Consider the following 23,003-nt stretch of genomic DNA (forward strand, 5'->3'; position numbering starts at 1 on the left):
GGTGTGGAATGCCCTGCCTGCAACAGTAATAGACTCACCAACTTTAAGGGCATTTAAATGGTCATTGGATAAACAAATGGATGAAAATGGAATGGTGTATGTTAGATAGGCTTCAGATTGGTTCCACAGCTCAGTGCAACATCGAGGGATGAAGAGCCTGTACTGCGCTGTAATGTTCTATGTTCTAATATTGCGTGCCACCATTTAGCAAGCATTGGCATCAGTCACTCACTTTAAACATGCCCCAATGACAGAGCTGATTCCCACAATCTCAAATTCTACACTGGATCATACTGACACTATAGGACAGTGCCAGCAATTAAAAGGGCAATGTCATTAATTCATAAAAACTTTTAAAACTCTGAATTTCTGGTACAGTACAATTGCTTGATCTCAGTTATTTAATTATAAATGTATTTCTTAATCAGTAGTGATATAATTAAACAAAAGTATTTTTAAAATTGTATTTATGTTTGTACTTCTGAATCATATGTTAATTTATTGAATAATTTATGTCTTTCCCATACACTCTCATTGATCTTTCTCTGTGACTGAGGCAAATGTAAAAGAGAATGGGTGAGGAGGAGACAGGTTTGAAGTTAGTCAGCAGCTTATGTCCTGTTCCTTCAGTAAATTTGACATTCACGCTGAGCATAGCCCCACCTTCCTGAAATGAATCTGCCAAACAGAATCCCCAGATGTCCCCGTGACTTTCCCCCGGCAACTCTGCTTCCACACTGGTTGCCAATCAGTTCTGTATTGTCCTATAAGTCACTGTTTAGAGAATTGGAAGTGGGGAAAGTCCAGACTCTGAGTAACATATTGAAATACAGTACACTGAGGTGTTGCAACTTTCTGCAATATTTAAATTCATTCATGATTCTAACCAATTACCTTGGACACATTAGAAGGAGAGCTCCTGGCTGTCTGTTACTTTGCATAAGGATAAAGAATAGATTTATTTTTGAAGGTGTGAATTTATTTAAGGCTTACTTAGATTTTTGATAGACAAGAGAGACAAAAGGTTATAGGGAGGCAGCCAGGAAAGTAGAGCTGACATCATTACCAACTCAGTCATGATCATATTGATTGGTGGAGGAGGCTCAAAAGTTTTAGATTAGATTAGATTAGATTAGATTACAGTGTGGAAACAGGCCCTTCGGCCCAACAAGTCCACACCGCCCCGCCGAAGCATAACCCACCCATACCCCTACATTTACCCCTTACCTAACACTACGGGCAATTTAGCATGGCCAATTCACCTGACCCTGCACATCTTTGGACTGTGGGAGGAAACCGGAGCACCCGGAGGAAACCCACGCAGACACGGGGAGAACGTGCAAACTCCACACAGTCAGTCGCCTGAGGCGGGAATTGAACCCGGGTCTCAGGCGCTGTGAGGCAGCAGTGCTAACCACTATGCCACCGTGCCGCCCACTAGTTCTAATGGTCTACTCCTGTCCTAATACTTTACTCTTTACTACCTTTGCTATTTATACTGTTCAGACAAGGCACACTTTGCTGCTTCTTTGAAGAAAATTTCCTCTTCCCCACATTTCCAACTCAGCAAAGTTATCTCTGGCATTAATATACCTACACATACATCAAGGCAGAAACAGCTTAATTTTTCTAATATCAGAACTTTGAATCCTAATTTATGAATTGTTGTCTGAATTTAGGCTTGTGCACAACATCGTGGGCCGAAGGGCCTGTTCTGTGCTGTATTATTCTATGTTCTATGTTGTGTTATTGTCAGTGTGGGACTGGAACTGGATTATATTATGTATTTGAGAAAATATGACACTCAAAGACAATCACATCACTTATACAGATATTGACTGCTCTAAGCTACACTGGATCATACTGACACTATAGTTGTATTTTCATCATCTGAATGGTACCTATATAGTCAATCAACGATAGTCCTAGAGTTGTACAGCATGGAAACGACCCATCGGTCCAACCCATCCATGCCGACCAGGTGTCTTAAGTTAATGATTAGATTAGATTCCCTACAGTGTTGAAACAGGCCCTTGGGCCCAACAAGTCCATACTGATCCTCTGAAGAGTAATCCATCTGGACCCATTTCCCTCTAACTAATGCACCGACCACTATGGGCAATTCAGCATGGCCAATTCACCTGACCTGCACATCTTTGGATTGTGGGAGGAAACCGGAGCACCTGGAGGAAATCCACGCAGACACTGGGAGAATGTGCAAACTCCACACAGACAGTCGCCCGAGGCTGGAGTCGAACCTGGGTTCCTGGCACTGTGAGGCAGCAGTACTAACCACCATGCCGCCCCATAATCTAGTCCCATTTGCCAGCATTTGGCACATACCCCTCTATTCACAAAGCCATCAGAAGCCTTTTAAATATTGCAATTGTACCTGCCTCCAGCACTTCCTTTGGCAGTTCATTCCATACACGCACCACCCTCTGCGTGAAAAAATTGTCCTTTAGGTCCCTTTCAAATCTTTCTCCTCACACCTTAAACCTCTCGATTTGGACTCCGCTACTCTGGGGAAAAGACCTTGGTTATTCATATCATCCATGCCCCTCATGATTTTGTAAACTTATGTAAGGTTGCCCCTCAGCCTCCAACACTACAGAAAAAACAGTCCCAGCTGCCTCTCCCTATAGCTCAAACCTTCCAATCTTGGCTACATCCTTAAACCTTTTCTGAAATTTTTTCAAGTTTCATAACATTCTTCCTTACAAGGAGACCAGAATTTCACACAGTATTCCAAAAGTGGCCTAACCAATGTCCTGTAAAGCCGCAACATGATATCCCAACTCCTGTACTCAGTACACTGACCAATAAAGGCAAGCGTGCCAAACGCCTTCTTCACTCTTCAACTCCACTTTCAAGGAGCTATGAACCTGCACTCCAAGGTCTCTTTGTTCAGCAACACTTCCCAGAAACTTACCATTAAGTATTATAAGTCCGGCCCTGATTTGTCTGTCCAAAGTGAGCACCTCACATTCATCTAAATTAAACTCCATATGCCACTCCTTAGCCCATTGGCCCATCTGATCGAGATTCCATTGTACTCTGACGTAACCTTCTTCATTGTCCACTACAATACCAATTTTGGTTCACCTGCAAACTTACTAACCATACCTCCTATGTTCACATCAAATCATTTATATAAAAAACAAAAAGTAGTGGACCAAGTACCGATCCTTGTGGCACTGCATTGGTCACAGGCCTCCAGTCTGAAAAGCAACCTTCCAGCACCACCCTCTGTCTTCTACCTTCGAGCCAGTTCTGTATCCGAGTAGCTAGTTCTTCATATATTCCATGAGATCTAACCTTGTTAACCAGTCTACCATGAGGAACCATGTCAAATACCTTACTGAAGTAACTTCATATACATCACATCCTGCCTTCATTAATCCTCTTCGTTACTTCTTCAAAACACTCAAGTTAGTGAGACATGATTTCCCACATGTTGACTATCCAGTCATGTTGACTATCCAGTCCTTGCTTTTCCAAGTACATGTAAATCCTGTCCCTCAGGATTCTCTCCAATAACTTGTCCACCACTGATATCATGGTCACTGGTCTATAGTTCCTAGCTTTTCCTTACCACCTTTCGTAAATAGTGGCACAATGGTAGCCAACCTCCAGTCTTCTGGTGCCTTACCTTTGGCTATCGATGATTCAAATATCTTACAAAGGGGCCCAGCAATCATCTCTCTAGCTTCCCACAAAAGTCTTAGATACATGTGATCATATCCTGGGGATTTCTCCACCTTTATACATTTTAAGTTGTCCAGCAGCTCCTCCTCTGTATTATGGACATTTTTCAAGATGTTGCTATTTATCTTCCCAAGTTCTCTAGCTTCTATATCATTCTCCACAGTAAACACTGATGTAAAATACTTGTTTAATATCTCCCCCATCTCCTGCGATTCCATGCACCGGTGACCTTGTGGATCTTTAAAGGGCCCTATTGTCTCTCTAGTTACCCTTTTGTCCTTAATGTATTTGTAAAAACCCTTTGGATTCTCCTCAACCCTATTTGCCAAAGCTATCTCATGTCTTAACAAATTCCTTTCCATCCAAGCCCTTAACACGATGGCAGTTCCAGTCTGTGTTTGGAAACTTAAAATCCCCTACCATTACCACCCTATTTTCTTACAGATAACTGAGATCTCCTTACAAATTTGCATGGTTTTGCATATTCTACTTCAGGTTGTTATATAATGTTTAAATCCATCTTGAAAACCCCTTTGGATATTCAAACAAATAAGATTTAATGAAAAATATACTCATGCCAGTATAATATTTTATTGACTGTCTCCGTCTTCAAAGGGAATTGGTAATAAATGCAATCCTTTTGTGTCCCCAGATAGCTGGCCAATGTCTTTATATGTTTTGTTTTATTAATACTTACAATTGGTCTCTGTGGCAGAGAGAGAGAAAAATGTTTTCATTGTTCACTGTGTTAACGAAAACAATTTTCTAAATATTTTCACTCTGTTTAAAACTCTATGTATGTTTGAGGTTTACATTTTTTTTCATCTTACTAAGGTCTGGCTATTTTGTAGTCGTCAGGCCTCCAATGTTCTCAATGCTTTTATACACAATTCACTTTGGCAGGAAGAAGACAGGAGCTGAATATTATTTAATTGGGGAAAGACTGCAGAACGCAGTGGCATGGTGGGATTTGGGGATCCTCAAGTCTAAATCACAAAACTCTAGCATATAAGATCAGCCGGTAATCGGGAAGTCAAATGGATGTTGTTCTTTATTTCAAAGGGAATGGAATATAAAAATAGGGTGGTCTTGGTAAAACTATACAAAGCCACACCTGGAAATACTGGGGCAGCTTTGGGCCTTTTATCTAAGGAAAGATAAACTGACATTGGAGGTAGTCCAGAAAAGGTTCACTAGGTTGATACCAGGGATTTTCTTATTAGGAGGGGCTGAGCAGCTTGTGTCGGTACTCATTGAAAATGAAGACAATGTTATTGAAACAGTTAGGATTTTTAAGGCACTTGACAGGGTAGATGCTGAGAGTGTACCCCCTTATGGGAGAGTCTAGGACTCAGGGTGTAATCTTAGTGTAACAGCTCACCCATCTAAAAGAGTTGAGGAGGAATTTCTTCTCAAGGAGGGTGGTGAATATGTGAAATTCTTTACTGCAGTGAGCTGTCGAGGCTGGGTACTAAGTATACTCAAGGTGGAGATAGGAAGATTTTTAATCAGTGAGGGAATGAAGAATTATGGAAAAATGCAAAAAAGTAGACTTAAGCAGATTCAGCCATGATCTCATTGAATGGAGGAGCAAACTCAATGGGCTGAATGGCCTCCTTCTGTTCCTGTGGTCTTTATAGTGTTTTCTCACCACTTTCTTGACACTTATTCAGATGTCCTCAAAGTGTGGTTTATTTTCATTAAGTCCTTTCATTTCAATTAAGATTTGAATTTCTTCATTACATCAGTCACTTCCTTTCCATATCTGTTTTATTATTGTGTTACGATATGGCGGTGAACCCTTCTGTTAATTAAACCAAACACCCAGAAAAGTTCACCTCACCTCGTAATCTGTTAAAAAAATGAGTGACAGAGAGCTCCCCAAATACCACCATTTAAAGAAAATATCAAATTATTCTTTAAATCTACAGTGAACATTAAACAACAACTATTCACAACTCTATGTCCCCCTTTCTCTTAACTGCTGATTACCTGCCTCCAATCCTATAATATGCTGCTCCACTTATTAAAATTACATCAACTTAATTTCAAAACCACACAGCGACTGCTGTCTTTGGTGTCTTTCTTTTTCAGGCTGAAGATCTCCCTGAGTCGTGTCTTTCTTTTTACTGAGAATATGTTTTGTAGGAAAAAGATACCTTTGATAGAGAATATTTTCTAATTTCTTAGATATGTGTTGATGGCAGTTACTCTGTCTCCAATTTTGAAAATGCTTGCCTTTTTTATATCCCTAACATCGGATTGTCTCATTGGTTAGGTGTTGGCAAAACAATAAATTCAAACTCAATTGGGTTTTAGTATCATGGGGCATAATTTAAACTGATCGGTTAAATTCAAATTGTTGTCAAAACAACAACCAACTCCGGTATCTATTTCACAGTCAAATGTTACATATTTTCAATTTTCCAGTACACTTTGGGCTTGCCATCTAGTCATATACACAGGTGCTTGTAAGCCCTCAGTTCAGAACAGCATTCACTCTCTCTTAAAGGTACAGTACACGCCTTCAACATCATAACACCTCCCTCTTAAGAAAAAAATGAACCATCATAATGAAAGGACGGCTTTTTTTTCCTAATTCTTAATCCCATTACAATGAAATATGTAGATCATTAATCTAAGTTCATATTCATTTCTGCACACATATATATAAAACATTAGAATCTGTCCAATCTAATCTATATTTTATCCTTTAAATCTGCGATAATGCATCAGCTATCACATTTTTACGACCCGCAACATGTCATTTGTAAATTAAAAGTCTGTAACATAAGACTGCAATGAAACAGTCTCATATTTCTGTCTTTAAATCATCCAAGAATGTAAGAGGATTGTGATCCGTGTACACAACTGTCTCTGACACATTGTTCATCACATAAATGTTAAAATGTTGTAAGGCCAGTACCAAACACAGTAATTCTTTTTCAAAGAAAGAGTATTTTCTCTGGTGGTTGTTGAGTTTGTTTGAAAAGTAGCCAATTGGCTGTTCAATTCCATCATCATCTTCCTGTAGCAGTTCCAACTAGCATTGATTACAACTTTGAAGGGTTTCAAACAATTTGGTGTAGCTAAAACTGGCACCATATTTAATACTGATTTTAAATTCTCAAATGCCTCCTGGCATTGTTCTGTCCACCAAAACTTTGTGTTCTTCTTCAGTAAATCTGTTAGCGATGTCACTATGCTGCTGACATTTGGAACATACTTCCGGTAAAATCCGCTTAATCCCAAAAATGGAAGCACCTCTTTCTTTGATACTGGTCGTGGAAATTCCTCAATGGCCTTCATCTTTGCGTTCCTTGGGGTTAACCTTCCATGACCAAGGTTATGTCCCAAAAATGGCACCTCTGCCTTTGCAAATTCTGTTTTCTTCAAGTTTATTACCAGCTTTGCTTCTCATAATCATTCAAAGAGTTCTGCCAACTGCACCTATTGATCATTCCATGACTTGCTAAAGATCACTACATCATCTAGATAGATTGCACGGTTTGTTAACCCAGCCACAACTCTGTTCATGAGTCTTTGGAATGTGGCCGGTGCATTCTACACTCCAAAGGGCATCGCTTTGAATTGATATAGCCCATTTGGAGTTACAAATGCAGAAACTTCTTTCACTTTCTCTGATAAAGGTACCTGCCAAGAACCATGCAGTAAGTCCAACTTTGTGATGTACCTGGCTCGTCCTCCTTTCTCTATACAGTCCTACAATCTTGGTATTGGGTATGAGTCTGATTTTGTTATGTTGTTGACCTTCCGATAGTCCACACAAAATCGTTGAGTCCTGTCAGGTTTGGGAACTAACACATGATCGACAAACACCACTCACTGACTCAGTTTGATGATATCTTTGTTGAGCACCACATCCACTTCCTTCTGGACCTGTGTGGTTTTGAGAGGATTAAGCCTGTAGGAGTGTTGTTTTAACAGAACAGCATTCCCTACGTCTACCTCATGTACAATAATATCAGTCCTCCCCATCTTATTCCTGCATATGTCCTCATACTGCTGCAACAAACTTTTCAACGGGGTTCTTTGCTCCTGAGACAGATAATTCACTAACCTATCCCAAGGACTGCCTCATTATTTAACGTATTTTGAGGCACATCAAATTCCATGACATCTGGTTTTGATTCCTCACTCAGTTTCTCCAGTTCCCTGCCTCTATTATAATACGGTTTGAATATGTTCACATGACACACCCAATACAGTTTTTTTCTATCGGGCATCTTTATCGGATAGTTTACCTGACTTAATTTTTTTCTCACTTTGATAGGGACTACTAAACCTGGCATGGAAGGGATTTCCTACCATTGGTAACAGTAATAATACGTCATCCCCACGGGAAAACGGCCGAACTTCAGAGTTTTTATCTGCCATATGCTTCATTCTATGCTGTGCTGTCTTCAGGTGCTGTTTAGCTAACTCACCTCCCCGATTTAATCTCTCCCTCACCTCAAATACCTAATCTTTGACTTCAGTCCTGTCAATTTTTCTTTAATTAATTTCAAAGGCCATCTCATTTCCTGTCCAAATATTAACTAAAAGGGAGTAAACTGAGTAGATTCACATCTCTAATGGCAAACAATACGAATAGGTTACCTTCATTCCAATCATTCGGGTAATCCTGACAGTATGCTCTCAACATGGTCTTCACCGTCTGATGCCACCTTTTTAAAGCTCCCCGGGATTCAGGATAGTACGCACTTTGTTTAAAGCACTGTATGCCTAAGCTATCCATGACTTGCTTAAACAGCTAGCCGTAAAATTAGACTCTTGGTCTGATTGAATCTTTCTGGGTAGCCCATACCGCGTGAAGAAAGCTACTAACTCCTCTACCACCCTGTTTGCATTAATACTTCGTAATGGAATTGCCTCCAGAAATCTGGTAGACACATCCAGTATGGTTAGCAAGTACTGGTTCCCACTTTTAGTTTCATGGAGAGGACTGACATGATCAATCATAACCCACGTGAAAGGTTCTTTGAATGCGGGAATCGGCAACAAAGGTGCTGGTTTTATTACTGCCTGTGGCTTACCTACCATTTGGCACGTATGACATGTACAGAAAAATTTAACCAAATTCTTGTGCATTCCAGGCCAATAGAAATATTTTTGTACCTTAGCCTGAGTCTTTCTCACACCGAGGTGACCTCCTATTGGTAATTCATGTGCTACCCATAACATTACAGTCTATATGCTACCAGCAACACAATCTGGTGCACTTCTGCCCATTTCTCTCCTGCACTAACCTGTTGTGGTCTCCATTTTTGACTTAGCATTCTATCTTTAAGATAATAACCCTCAGGAATACATTCTAATTCCTTTTCTGAGTATGCATCGATATATATATAGTCTAATCTTTCTGTTGTAAGTCCATTAGGACCTTTCAGGACTAAACACTTCAGCTTGTTCAGGTTTTTCCTGCACCATTACATCAAACAGGGTGTCCACTAACGTCAACCCCTTCGTCTTTCTCCTCAATTTTTGCTTTGTGCTGTGACTTATGATAGTGGTATCCTGTTACTGCACAATCTGGAAAAATTCCAGGGTATTTTTCTTTTAACTCCTCAGTTCCTTGGTCATCCTTGGGCTTGTCCACAACATGGGGTGTCAACCCCACCTTGGGTCCTGCTAAATCGTTCCCAAGAACAAATTGTATTCTTGGAACTCACATTCTGTCAATTACTCCCACTGTTACTTCCCCAGTCTTGAATTGGTACTGCAACATGATCTTATATAGGGGAACGCTAAATTTCTGTCCATCTATTCCACAATTACCACTCTCTTGGTTAACATGTCAGAAAGAGTGCAAATACATTCATCTCTTATTATTAGAGACGTATTAGATCCCATAGCTGTCAAAATTATAACTTCTTTCCCTTCTCCCCCTGTAATTCCTGAGTAAAGTTTACCCACAGAGGCAAAGTCTTTATAAAGATCACTCATTAACTCCATACTCAGCCCCTAGGCTGTGCATTCTCCTGCAGCTCCTCAACTTTTCTTTACTACTTTCACTAGTGCCACTGGCTTAGCCTCTTTTACAACATCTTTTCTTCAACAACCAGCACTGTGACTTTACGTGTTCCACCTTCTGGCAGTGAAAACACATTTTCCCAGTGCCCTTAAAAAACCATTGGCACTGTAATTTTCTGTGTCTCCATTACAGTGGAAACATCTGAGGCCTTTCACCTCCTGTCCACCCTCTAGAGCTTCCTTTTTCACCTATGGTCAACTATTACTAGTGTTCCCTACTCTTTATATTGTAGTGTAGGATCTCCCCTTCTCCCAAAATCTATCCTTCACAGGACGGAATTCTTGTCGGAAGCTAAACTTTGCCTGATGCACCAAAGTATATTCGTCTGCCATCCCTGCTGCTCTTCTCACTTCTTGAACTTTCTGTTCATCCACATGTATTCTGATCATCTCTGGAAGTGAGTTTTTAAACTCCTTCAGCAGAATAATCTCTCTTAGCAACTAATAGGTCCAATCCATTTTTAAGGCCTGCACTCATCTGTCAAAATGACTATGTTTAATTCTTTCGAATTCAACATATAAGTCTGACTAGTTCCTTCTTTATGTTTCTGAACCACGTCTATACACTTCTGGTACCAATTCATAAGCACTCAAAACAGCCTGTTTGACATCTGCATAATCTCTTGACCCTTCATCTGATAGCGCTGCAAATACCTCACTAGCTCATCTTACCAGCTTAGCCTGAACTAGCATTATCTACAAGTTCTCTGATGACTTCATCTTCCTAGCCAATTTTTCAAATGAAATAAAGAAGGTTTCGACATCTTTCTCATCAAAGTATGGAAACATTTTAACATATTTGTATATATCACTACCTTCTCTCTTCATTTCCATTCTGTTGATTTTCCTGACTAATTCACAACTTCTGAAGTTCACATTCTCTCTCCCTTTCTCTTCTCTGTCTCTTTGCTCAGCTAAGAATTTTCTCTCTCTTTTTCCTCTCTCTCTTTCTTCTCTTGTGGTGCTTCTTTCCCTTTCTTTATCTTCTAACTCCATTTGCCTCAATTGCAATTTAAGTTTTTCTAACTCTATTGCACTTGTCTGATTCTCTGATACACTTATGTGATTGATCAACTCCATTACAATTTCAGCTTTCCTTTTGTCTCTGGTTAAACCCAATTCTAACCTACTTGCTAATTCTAAAAGACTCCCTTCGTCTGTCTTTCTAAACTTTCTTGACAAATTTAGGGAGCATCTTCAAACCCCAGAACCTCTTGAGCAATCTTAAGAGCCCATTTCTCTCATTTTAATCTAACCAACCATAAGTAACCAAAGTTAAACAAATGGTCCCACCTACGTTTTATTTAAAGATCTAGAACACCAATCGGCAAGTGTTTAAATCTGTACCATCTTTTGTACCCCAAATCTGTTCAATCTGTCCAAATCTCAGACTGGATCTGATTAAATCTGTTCAAATCATGGACCCATGCCCCCAAACTGCTACAACACAGTGGTGAACCCTTCTGTTAATTAAACCAAACAGCCAGAAAAGCTCACCTCACCTTGTAATCTGTTAAAAAATGAGTGACAGAGAACTCCCTAAATTCCACTACTTAAAGAAAATAACATCAATTTATTCTTTAACTCCACAAGTGAACATTAAACAACAACAATTCAAAACAATATGTCTGCTTTCTCTTAACTGCTTATTACCTGCCTCCAACTCTATAACAATATGCTGTTCCAGTAAGACACTTATTAAATTTACATCAACTTAATTTGTTGTCATCTTCTGTGTCTTTCTTCTTCTGGCTGAAGATCCCCCTGGGTCGTCATCTTTCTTTTTAACTGCGAATATGTTTCATAGGAAAAAGGTACCTTTGATAGAGAGTGTTTTCTCATTTCTTGGATCTGTATTGATGGCAGTTGTTCTGTCTCCTGTTTTCAAAACGCTTCCCTTTTTTATAACCCCAACATCGATCGCCTCATTGGTTCGGTGTCAGCAAAACAATAAGTTCAAACTTGATTGGGTTTTAGTATTATCGGCCATAATTTAAATTGATTCAAATTGTTGTCAAAACAGCAACCAACTCAGGTATCTATTTCACAGCAAAATGTTACATATTTTCAATTTTCCAGTACTTAGAAATTCATCTCCTAGATTTTATTGTGTGTAAACCAAATGGGCTGCAGCAGTTCAAGAAGGCAGCTTTACACCACCTGCCCTTGAGCATTGAGGGATGGGCAATAAATGCTGGTCCAGCCAGCACCACTAACATTCCACGAATTAATAAAATAAGTAATCCTGGAAGAAAATTGTATTTGAACACTTTCCTGAATTAGTAACTAAAGTATTGGGAATTGGAAAACATTTTGTTTTAATTTCCTTGGGGGATGTGAACTTAATAGGCTATGGCAAAATAAATGTTGGTTTTCTCTTGTATTGGCATTGCCATTTAGACTATGGTGGTAAACCATCTTCTTTACAGTTTCAGTCTATGTGCGTATGTACATACATTTATCAGGGTAGATGAATATACATTAGTGCATGAGACTGCTATCTCGTCATATACACAGGTGCTTGTAAGCTTTCAGTTCAGAACAGCATTCAAACTCTCTTAAAAGTACAGCACATGCCTTTACCTTCATAACAATTAACTTCCAGCCATCATAAGTTCAGTTGTGAGGACATTCAGTATAATTTGCAACTCCTCAGATGCAGAAGCAGTTCCTGCCCTCATATAGCAACATCTGAAAGCTGGGGAATTGGCAGGTAACATTCACTACCATCACCATTGGGACAGAGGAGCAGCATTATGTACCAGCTTAAGGACAGATGGCAACAACACGACAGGACTACTTCAACAGCATCTTCCCTAACCCATTGCCTCTCCTGCATAAAACAAAAGGGCAACAGTCATGCGAGAACATCACCATCTGAATAGTTTCCTCCAAATTATACAAAGTCCAGATTTGGAACTAAATCACCATTGGTGTTGCGGGGGGGGGGGGGGGGGGGCAAAATTCTATCCTGATAAATTTGTGTATACACAGTAAAATCTAGGAGATGAATTTCTAAAGTCGCCAGGGCTATCCTGTAGTGTTGGCAGCTCTATTTGGCTGGAATGTGCTCCTTGGGTGATTTGCAGGCCAGGATCTAGGTAAGTACTGTAAAACAAAATACTCTGGATGCTGGGAATCTGAAACAAAAAGCTCCAGGTATAATTGCAAAGCCCGGAGTCTCCAGGAAATCAAATGTCAATCTCGAGGACACTGCTTTGTGCACCTTTGGAGAAAAAAAGTCACAGGGACTTTAAAAACTTATTGTTTTTTTTCTTTCAGTCTCTCATTTGTACTTCCAACATTTTTCATTGAGACAAATAATGAAGTAAAGCTGGTTTACAAGTTATCACGGATTGGAATTCCTCAAACTTTTATCAAGCAGAAACATCAGCGAAATTCGACTCCCCACTTTTATAAACTCTACTTTCTCAGAATGTGACTCCCCAGCAGAGGCCTCCACCTGTGCACTGAAGGGGACGCTCGGCGGAACAGTGGGCAGCGACAATAGGTTTCCGGGGGACTGTCTCCGGGTCGGACCTTAGTGGGGGAGAGAACAAAGCGGAAGTTGTGCTGCCTCAGGATTCCGGGTGAGCCCGTTTCCGGTGGTGAAGGCTGTCGGTGCTGGAGCGGAAGGGGAGCAGGTAATTGCTGTGTGTGAACGGTAAACAGGCTGCTGATTAATAATAGTGATATTTTTGATCCTCCCTCCCTCCCTCCCTGGGTGAAGTTGCTCAGCTGCTGGGGTTGGAATTGAAGCCTCATCCCCTGGACACCGGTCTCCAGGGAAACGCACTGACAGGACAGCTCTCACTGTCGTGAAGCACAATGTGGGAGTTAACATCTCCTGCCTGCTGTCAGGGTAAATGGGTAACTGTGTGTGGATTTTGTGGTGAGGGGCTAAGATGCTGCCGTTGAAACTTTATTGCTGAAACAGCACAGCAGGTCAGGCAGCATCCAGGGAACAGGAGATTCGACGTTTCGGGCACAGGCCCTTCTTCAGGAATGAGCAGAGAGTGTTCAGCAGGAGAAGATAAAAGGTAGGGAGGAGGGACTTGGAGGAGGGGAGTTGGAAATGTGATAGGTGGAAAGAGGTCAAGGTGAGGGTGATAGGTCGGAGTAGGGTGGAGGCGGAGAGGTCAAGAAGAAGACTGCAGGTCAGGAAGGCGGTGCCGGGCTGGAAGGATCCGGCTGAGACAAGGTGGGGGGAGGGGGGATGAAGAAACTGGTGAAGTCCAAGTTCATCCCCTGCGGTTGGAGGGTTCCCAGTCGGAAGATAAGACGCTCCTCCTCCGACCGTCGGGTTGTTGTGGTTTGGCGGTGGATGAGTCCAATGACCTGCATATCCTCGGTGGAGTGGGAGGGGGAGTTGAAATGCTGTGCCACAGGTTGGTTGGGTTGGTTCGTCCGGGTGGCCCAGAGGTGCTCCCTGAATCGCTCCGCAAGTAGGCGGCCTGTCTCCCCAATATAGAGGAGGCCACACCGGCTGCAGCGGATGCAGTAGATGATGTGGGTGGAGGTGCAGGTGAATCTGTGGCGGATATGGAAGTTTCCCTTGGGGCCTTGGAGAGAAGTGAGGGGGGAGGTGTGGGCGCAAGTGTTGCACCTCCTGCGGTTGCAAGGGAAGGTGCCGGGAGTGGTGGTTGGGTCGGTGGGGGGTGTGGATCTGACAAGGGAGTCGCGGAGGGAGTGGTCTCTACGGAAAGCTGATAGGGGAGGGGAGGGAAATATATCCTTGGTGCTGGGGTCTGTTTGGAGGTGGCGGAAGTGACGGCGGATGATGCGCTGTACATGGAGATTGGTGGGGTGGTAGGTGAGGACCAGTGGGGTTCTGTCCTGGTGGCGGTTGGAGGGGCGGGGCTCAAGGGCGGAGGAGCGGGAAGTGGAGGAGATGCGGTGGAGGGCACCGTCGACCACGTCGGGGGGGAAATTGCGGTCCTTGAAGAAGGAGGCCATCTGTGTTGTACGTATTTTGAACTGGTCCTCCTGGGAGCAGATGCGGCGGAGACGAAGGAATTGGGAGAATGGGATGGCGTTTTTACAGGGGGCAGGATGGGAGGAGGTGTAGTCCAGGTAGCTGTGGGAGTCGGTAGGTTTGTAGTAGATGTCCGTGTTGATTCGGTCGCCTGAGATAGAAACAGAAAGGTCTAGGAAGGGGAGGGAGGAGTCCGAGACTGTCCAGGTGAATTTGAGGTCGGGGTGGAAGGTGTTGGTGTAGTGGATGAACTGTTCAACCTCCTCGTGGGAGCACGAGGTAGCGCCGATACAGTCATCAATGTAGCGAAGAAAAAGATGGGGGGTGGGGCCAGTGTAGTTGCGGAAGATGGATTGTTCCACATACCCTACAAAGAGGCAGGCATAGCTGGGGCCCATGCGGGTGCCCATGGCTACTCCTTTTGTTTGGAGAAAGTGGGAGGATTGGAAAGAAAAGTTGTTCAGGGTGAGGACCAGTTCGGTCAGTCGAAGGAGGGTGTCGGTGGAAGGGTACTGGGTGGTACGGCGGGAAAGGAAGAAGCGGAGTGCTTTGAGTCCTTCGTGATGGGGGATGGAGGTGTACAGGGACTGGATGTCCATGGTGAAGATGAGGCGTTGGGGACCGGGGAAGCGGAAATCCTGGAGGAGGTGGAGGGCGTGGGTGGTGTCACGAACGTAGGTGGGGAGTTCTTGGACTAATGGGGACAGGACCGTGTCGAGGTATGCCGAGATGAGTTCGGTTGGGCAGGAGCAGGCTGAGACGATGGACCGCAATTTCCCCCCCGACGTGGTCGACGGTGCCCTCCACCGCATCTCCTCCACTTCCCGCTCCTCCGCCCTTGAGCCCCGCCCCTCCAACCGCCACCAGGACAGAACCCCACTGGTCCTCACCTACCACCCCACCAATCTCCATGTACAGCGCATCATCCGCCGTCACTTCCGCCACCTCCAAACAGACCCCAGCACCAAGGATATATTTCCCTCCCCTCCCCTATCAGCTTTCCGTAGAGACCACTCCCTCCGCGACTCCCTTGTCAGATCCACACCCCCCACCGACCCAACCACCACTCCCGGCACCTTCCCTTGCAACCGCAGGAGGTGCAACACTTGCGCCCACACCTCCCCCCTCACTTCTCTCCAAGGCCCCAAGGGAAACTTCCATATCCGCCACAGATTCACCTGCACCTCCACCCACATCATCTACTGCATCCGCTGCAGCCGGTGTGGCCTCCTCTATATTGGGGAGACAGGCCGCCTACTTGCGGAGCGATTCAGGGAGCACCTCTGGGCCACCCGGACGAACCAACCCAACCAACCTGTGGCACAGCATTTCAACTCCCCCTCCCACTCCACCGAGGATATGCAGGTCATTGGACTCATCCACCGCCAAACCACAACAACCCGACGGTCGGAGGAGGAGCGTCTTATCTTCCGACTGGGAACCCTCCAACCGCAGGGGATGAACTTGGACTTCACCAGTTTCTTCATCCCCCCTCCCCCCACCTTGTCTCAGCCGGATCCTTCCAGCCCGGCACCGCCTTCCTGACCTGCAGTCTTCTTCTTGACCTCTCCGCCTCCACCCTACTCCGACCTATCACCCTCACCTTGACCTCTTTCCACCTATCACATTTCCAACTCCCCTCCTCCAAGTCCCTCCTCCCTACCTTTTATCTTCTCCTGCTGAACACTCTCTGCTCATTCCTGAAGAAGGGCCTGTGCCCGAAACGTCGAATCTCCTGTTCCCTGGATGCTGCCTGACCTGCTGTGCTGTTTCAGCAATAAAGTTTCAACTTTGATCTCCAGCATCTGCAGACTCACTTTCTCCGCTAAGATGCTGCCGCCTCACACTGCTCCTGTGGTGGAGTGGTAGTGTCCCTACCTTTTGAGCCAGGAGGCCCCAGGTTCAAGTCCCACTTGCTCCAGGGGTGTGTCATTTCGTCTCTGAACAGGTCGTTTAGAAAATATCTGCCTCTGCTCAACCCTTGGAAAGTCTGCTGACTGCAGTGCAGCAGTGTGCAGCCTCTCACCCCTTGTAGGGTAATTGTCACCGGTTGAGAGGTTGTGTGCAGTCTATTAGAATTTCTAATTAGTTACCCATTTCTGTGTTCTAAAGCCGTACTAAATGTGTCAGTCAACCTCATTCCCTGTTTCACCATTAACACTTGACACTTATACCTTCTAAATCAGATGATTATGAATTTCAACTCCAAGCTAGATGATTGATCGTACTATCTAGGCTGACACTTTCAGTGCAGTACTGCGGGATTGCAACACTGCCATGTTTCAGCCGATTCATTAAAAGAAAGATTTCTCAAACAGACATAAATGATCCTAAGGTTCTATTTCAAGGGTTCTGAAGAAGGGTCACTGGACCCAAACAGTAACTCTACTTTCTCTCCAATGATGCTATCAGGTCTGCTGTGTTTATCAGCAATTTCTGTTTTTGTTTTTATTTCAAGGAATAACAAGAGAGCTCTCTGGTGAGGTAGCCAATGTTTATTACTCTTCAAACAACACTGAAAAATGGTCCAGATTTTTGCAATAGTTAATAACAGCGAGACTGTCAGTGATCACATTTAATTGTTAAAGAATAAACCAGTTAGTAACTTCCAGAGACACTGTGTGCAGGGAATCAGAAAGTTTCTGTCTTGAGTTGCCATGTTCCCTCATAATGTTATCATACCCAAACCACACCCAGAGACTCACCATTGATACTTAAGTGTGTGAAATCCACTGAATATGCAAAAATGTTACAGTTGGTGCATTCAAATGTTTTTTCATAAAAAGTGTAAAAAAAGTTACTACCAAACAGTTTCTCTGGAATCACAACTTAATTTTATAAGCATATTTTAAACTTTTATTGGAACATTTTTCTTCTGTCTCTTAACTTTCACCCTCTTAATCCCTTCTCTAGGCTTCTTTATTTTGCTTTCTTTACAGAATTTTACAATTAATTATATTTTCTTTTATACTTCCTGGTTTAGACTCTGCATGTCTCAGCGGATTCTTCAATCTGATGATTGGATTGAAAAGTCAAGTTTTTATTTTTGGTCTACTCATACAGCAGATCCACTGTGGAGAATGCTGTGCTGTTTTGAATACCTGATGACAAATTGCTACTCATAACTCAAGAAAATTGTGGGCATTTGTCCAAATCATTTTTTACACACTGATTTCAAAACCTGAGCCTCTGGTAATTCTCATGTTTGTTAGTTGCAGGAATTTGTGGTGTACAAATTGGCTCTTATTTTCTACATTACAACAATGATTACATTTCAAAAGAACTTTACTGATTGTAAAGCACTGTGAGATAGTGTATATTGTGAGTTCTTCTTTCTTTGCTCAGTATGCAGCCATGATCTATATTGATTAAAATAAGCAGTGACTGAGGATGAGACCTCGATTGCTGACCTGGGATGTAAAGGACACTCTGCTCCGAGTACGTCACACAGTCGGCGAGCAATATTCCTCAGAGGCCAAGCTGCATGGGATCCGGGTGGAGGCTGAGGCACTCGACAGATCGTTCCTGGCAGCCCTCCGAACACAGAACAAGCTGCTCCCAAGCTATGGTGTAAGCCAAGGTGTAAGCTCCCAGAAGTGGTGGGTGGAAACAGTCAAACAGACCTTTCGGCTCTGTGGGGTGAGAGATGAACGGGTGCTGACTCCACTGGCAGAGAACCTGTATCGTGGGTTCAGCAGTGCTAAGAACTGGGAGGTGTTTAATGATGTGAAGGACACCTTGATTCACTGTGACAGGCTGGGCATTCACATGGCAGTCATTTCCAACTTTGACCGCCGCCTGGAGCAGATTTTAACCAACTGCAACCTGCGGCAGCATTTCCAGTTTGTGCTAACATCAGAGGACGTTGGAATAGGCAAGCCAGACCCTCGTATCTTTATTAAGGCCCTGAGCCTTGCTCAGATACAGCCCAAACAGGCCACACACATAGGTGATGATTTACAGAAGGATTATCTAGCAGCCAGGGCTGTGGGAATGGAGAGTTACTTGCTTTGCAGAGAGAAGGAGCAACCTGCTGGGGCAAAGGGGCTAGTCCCCAAAGCTCATATTCTCCACTCTCTGCAGCAGCTAATCGGCCTCCTGAAATAACTGCCTTGCTATATGTGTCTCCAAACTCGTTAGGTCATTGTTAAATGTACCACAGGAAAGGGAATGTGTTTTCACTGCGAGACAGTAAGAATTCCAATATGCTATCATGTTGTTTGGTGAGGTTTTGCACTGTCTCTTGGGGAGCTAGCAGTTGTGGGTTGATGAATTTGTACAAATTACTGTGATATGTAGGGGGACTCTGTCAGCATCCCCACTAGGTGTCATCTCTGTGAAGAGCCGCACAAAGAAATTCTGAAGTGTAATGACAATTATACACTCCATTGTAAAGTCTGGCATTTTCTGGACGCATCTTATAATATAGATCAAGTTACTTGCAAAGAGGAGCTGAATGATTAACGTTTCACTGTGGTGACTTGTGGGAATATTTTTTCAGGATTCTAAAATAAAGCTTTTCTTCACATTTTGAGTTTGTCCTGTGTTTCATCTTGTAGAATGGTGTTTTGTTCAGAATCTGAAATTGCTGGAAAAACTCAGCATGTCTGGCAGCATCTGTGCAGAGAAAGCAGAGTTAATGTTTTGGGTTCAGCGACTCTACTCCAGAACTGAGTTTTTCCAGCAACTTTTGTTTGTGTTTCAGATTTTCAGCAGTTCTTTTGTGTTTTTTTTTTGTTTAGTGTTTTGCTCAGATTGTACTGTACACCTCAGTAGGATGAAGTGACACAAAGTGGAAGATAACTGTCTCCAATGAAATGACATGTGCTTATGTGGAAAGAAATTGGAGAATGAGGAAGATAGAATTTATTGATAAAGCTTCTTCTGACATCTATTGGAAATTCTGAGTTACGTGTACATGATGGAGTAGCCAGGAGTATGGAGACTTCTTTACACATTAAAAATCTTACAAGATTAATCGTAGTTTAACTGCATTTGGTAGTATTTGCTGAGGAAGGTCTGTTGGCCAGGATACTGGCAAAGTGCCCTGCTCTTTAAGAATACACCTGCATAGCAGTTATCTGAATGGGCTGATCCAGAGAATGAGATTTCAAACCCCACCATTGCACATTAAGAATATACATTTGGAATCAAAAAATGTTGGTATCAGTAAGAATGACCATGAAGTTTAGTTTGTTGTAAAAACCCTTTGTGTCAGGAAACCTGCTATTACTTCTCATTCTGGACAGCAATCCCACACTATTTCTATGAAGGAATCTGCCAAGTGACCCAGCCAGGCCATCTAGGACTATGAGATGCATGCAGCAAAGATGGCACTGATCACAATGAGGAATTAGAAATGAACCTTTTAATATGCTTTATGTTAGCACATTGAGACAATGGTCAGGGTTGTAGTTTGAAACATTCGCCTTCATTTAACTGATTATTTCCTACATGGAGGATGAGATTGATTAAATTAATCATTGTTATTTCAAGAATTGAAGGCGTCATACTGGTAATATAATTGGATTAGTCAAGCAGATAATGCCTTGGATGAATAAAATCTGGAAAATCTTGAAAGCTGGATCAACAACGATGAAATTATTATTGATTATTGTAAAACCTATCTGGTTCAGTGATGTCCTTTAGGGAAGAAAATTCTTCTTTGCCTGGTCTGGACTACGTGTGAATCGTGACCCACAGAAACATGACGAACTACATGACTGAACTGCACTCTAAAATGGACGGGCATGCCACTCAATTCAAGATCATAGAATCCCTGCAGTGTGTAAGTGGGCCATTTGGCCCAATAAGTCCACACCGACCCTCCGAAGACAATCCCACCCAAACCCATTACTCTACATTTACTCCTGACTAATGCCCCTAACCTTGAACACTATGGTCAATTTAGCATGGCCAATTCACCTAAACTGCATACCTTTGGACTGTGGGCGGAAAAGGGAGCACCCGGAGGAAACCCATGCAGACACGAGGAGAATGTGCAAACTCCACATCGAGAGTCACCTGAGGCTGGAAACAAACCCGTGTCCCTGGTGCTGTGAGGCAGCAGTGCTAACCACTGAACCACAATGCCAACCAAGGATGATTAGGGCTGAACAGGATGTGCTAGCTTTGCCAGTCAGTCAAAGAGTAAGTGAAATAAAATCTTCTGTTCTATATGACATCTGCTCTGTGTATTGCAAGTGAAAAATATAACAGCAAAAACAGAGCAAAAATTAACTTGCTGAAAATCAGTTCCTAAAGACTCTATATCTTTAAAAAAAGAGCATTTGTAAAGTCCCAGTAATAATTACAATTATTGAAGTGTTTGTGATGTCCCTAGTAGCTTCGTGAATAACTGCAACCAGTCCTGATTCTCCAGGATTCCAGTGAGATAATGCTCCTTCCTGGATTGAAAGATGCAGGATGTAACAGAGCTGGTGAGAGCTGTAAATGGCTTCCATGCTCCTCCCAGGAAAGGGTAGTTGCAAAAACGGGGAAGTGAGAAACCCAGTAACTACAGACCAGTATGTAGACAAGCCAAAAAGGGGCGAGCCCACGTTGGATTTGGTACTGGATAATGAACCAGGCCAGGTGTTACATTTGGAGGTAGGTGAGCACTTTGGTTATAGTAACCACAATTTGGTTATGATTTGGAGATGCCGGTGTTGGACTGGGGTGTACAAAGTTAAAAATCACACAACACCAGATTATAGTCCAACAGGTTTAATTGGAAGCACACTAGCTTTTGGAGCAACGCTCACCTGATGAAGGAGCAGCGCTCCGAAAGCTAGTGTGCTTCCAATTAAACCTGTTGGACTATAACCTGGTATTGTGTGATTTTTAACAATTTGGTTATGTTTGGCGATGGAAAGAGATAGGAATATAATGCAGGGCAAGGGTTATTGCTGGGGGAAAGAGAATTATGATGCGATTAGGCTGCATAGGATGGAGAAGGAAACCGCAGGGGATGGGCACGATTGAAATGTGGAGCTTATTCAAGGGACAGCTACTGCGGGTTCTTAATAAGTATGTACCTGTCAGGCTGGGAGGAAGTAGTCGAGCGGGGAGCCATGGTTTACTAAAGGGATTGAATCTCGTCAAGAGGAAGAAGAAAGCTTATGTTAGGATGAGACATGAAGGCTCAGTTAGGACACTTGAGAGTTATAAGTTAGCCAGGAAAAACCTACATAGAGAACTAAGAAGAGCCAGGAGGGGACATGAGAAGTCGTTGGCAGACAGGATCAAGGAAAACCATAAAGCTTTCTACAGGTATATCAGGAATAAAAGAATAATTAGAGTAATCTCAGTTACCTGTCAGAATAACTGGGTGGTAATTGCAGGGGATTTTAACTTTCCAAACGTAGACTGGGATTGCTACAGTGTTAAGGACTTGGATGGAGAGGAATTTGTTAAGTGTGTACAATCAGTTCTTCTATAACACAATGGTACATTCTTATGCAACCCCGTGTATAGAAAAATCGTGCTTTAGGAACAGCGTTTAAAGTGTTGACGATGTAATCGTGTTACAGCCAATACATGCTTTAAAAGTTCGTGCTTTACAAATAGCGTCCTAATTTGTCAATCGCATTACAGCGAATCCGCACTGAGGAAACGCATGTTAAAGCAGAATGACCTGTTCCAGAAAATTTTCTGAATCAATATGTGGATGTACCTACTAGAGAAGGAGCAAAACTTGACCTACTCTTGGGAAATAAGGCAGGACAGGTGGCTGCGATGTCAGTGGGGGAGCACTTTGGGGCCATTGATAATAATTCTATTAGTTTTAAAATAGTGATGGAAAAGGATAGACTGGATCTAAAAGTTGAAGTCCTAAATTAGAGGAAGGCCAATTTTGATAGTACTTTCAAAAGTTGGTTGGGAGCGGATACTTGCAGGTAAAGTGTCAGCTAAAATATGGGACGTCTTCAAGCTGAGTGAGACACAAGAGTATTTTCCTGTTGGGGTGAAGGGCAAGGCTGGTAGTTTGAAAAGAATCCAAAGGGATTCTATAAATACATTAAGGACAAAAGAGTAACTAGGAAGACAATAGGACCCTTACAGATCAGCAAGGCTACCATGTGTGGAACCGCAGGAGAGTATTTTGCATCTGTGTTTACTATGGAGAAGGAAGCTAAAGAACTTGGGAAATAAATAATAACATCTTGAGAAATGCCCAGGTTAACTGGACATCTTAAAATGCATAAAGGTGGATAAATCCCTGAGACCTAATCTGGAGTACATTAGAACTCTATGGGAAGCTACG

The 23,003-nt window shown here is 42.8% G+C and overlaps 1 protein-coding gene across 2 annotated transcripts; it reads left to right on the forward strand.

Annotated features, from left to right (window-relative positions):
• The first annotated feature begins 13,365 nt into the window (after positions 1-13,365).
• hdhd3 (haloacid dehalogenase-like hydrolase domain containing 3) lies at positions 13,366-19,268 on the forward strand. 2 transcript variants are annotated; one of them, XM_043719856.2, is made up of 2 exons: positions 13,366-13,406; positions 18,090-19,268. In XM_043719856.2, the coding sequence occupies exon 2, from the start codon at positions 18,128-18,130 to the stop codon at positions 18,842-18,844; it is 717 nt and encodes a 238-aa protein (XP_043575791.1). In that variant the 5' UTR covers positions 13,366-13,406; positions 18,090-18,127; the 3' UTR covers positions 18,845-19,268. The 2 variants fall into 2 exon arrangements, with proteins under 2 accessions (XP_043575791.1, XP_087854678.1); XM_087998552.1 differs by lacking the exon at positions 13,366-13,406 and adding an exon at positions 16,654-17,929.
• Positions 19,269-23,003: the final 3,735 nt, after the last annotated feature.

The sequence above is a fragment of the Chiloscyllium plagiosum genome, unplaced genomic scaffold (genome assembly GCF_037043375.1).
Source record: "Chiloscyllium plagiosum isolate Xiang-an unplaced genomic scaffold, Cpla_swu_hap1 HiC_scaffold_21, whole genome shotgun sequence".
NCBI classification, from domain to species: Eukaryota; Metazoa; Chordata; class Chondrichthyes; order Orectolobiformes; family Hemiscylliidae; genus Chiloscyllium; species Chiloscyllium plagiosum.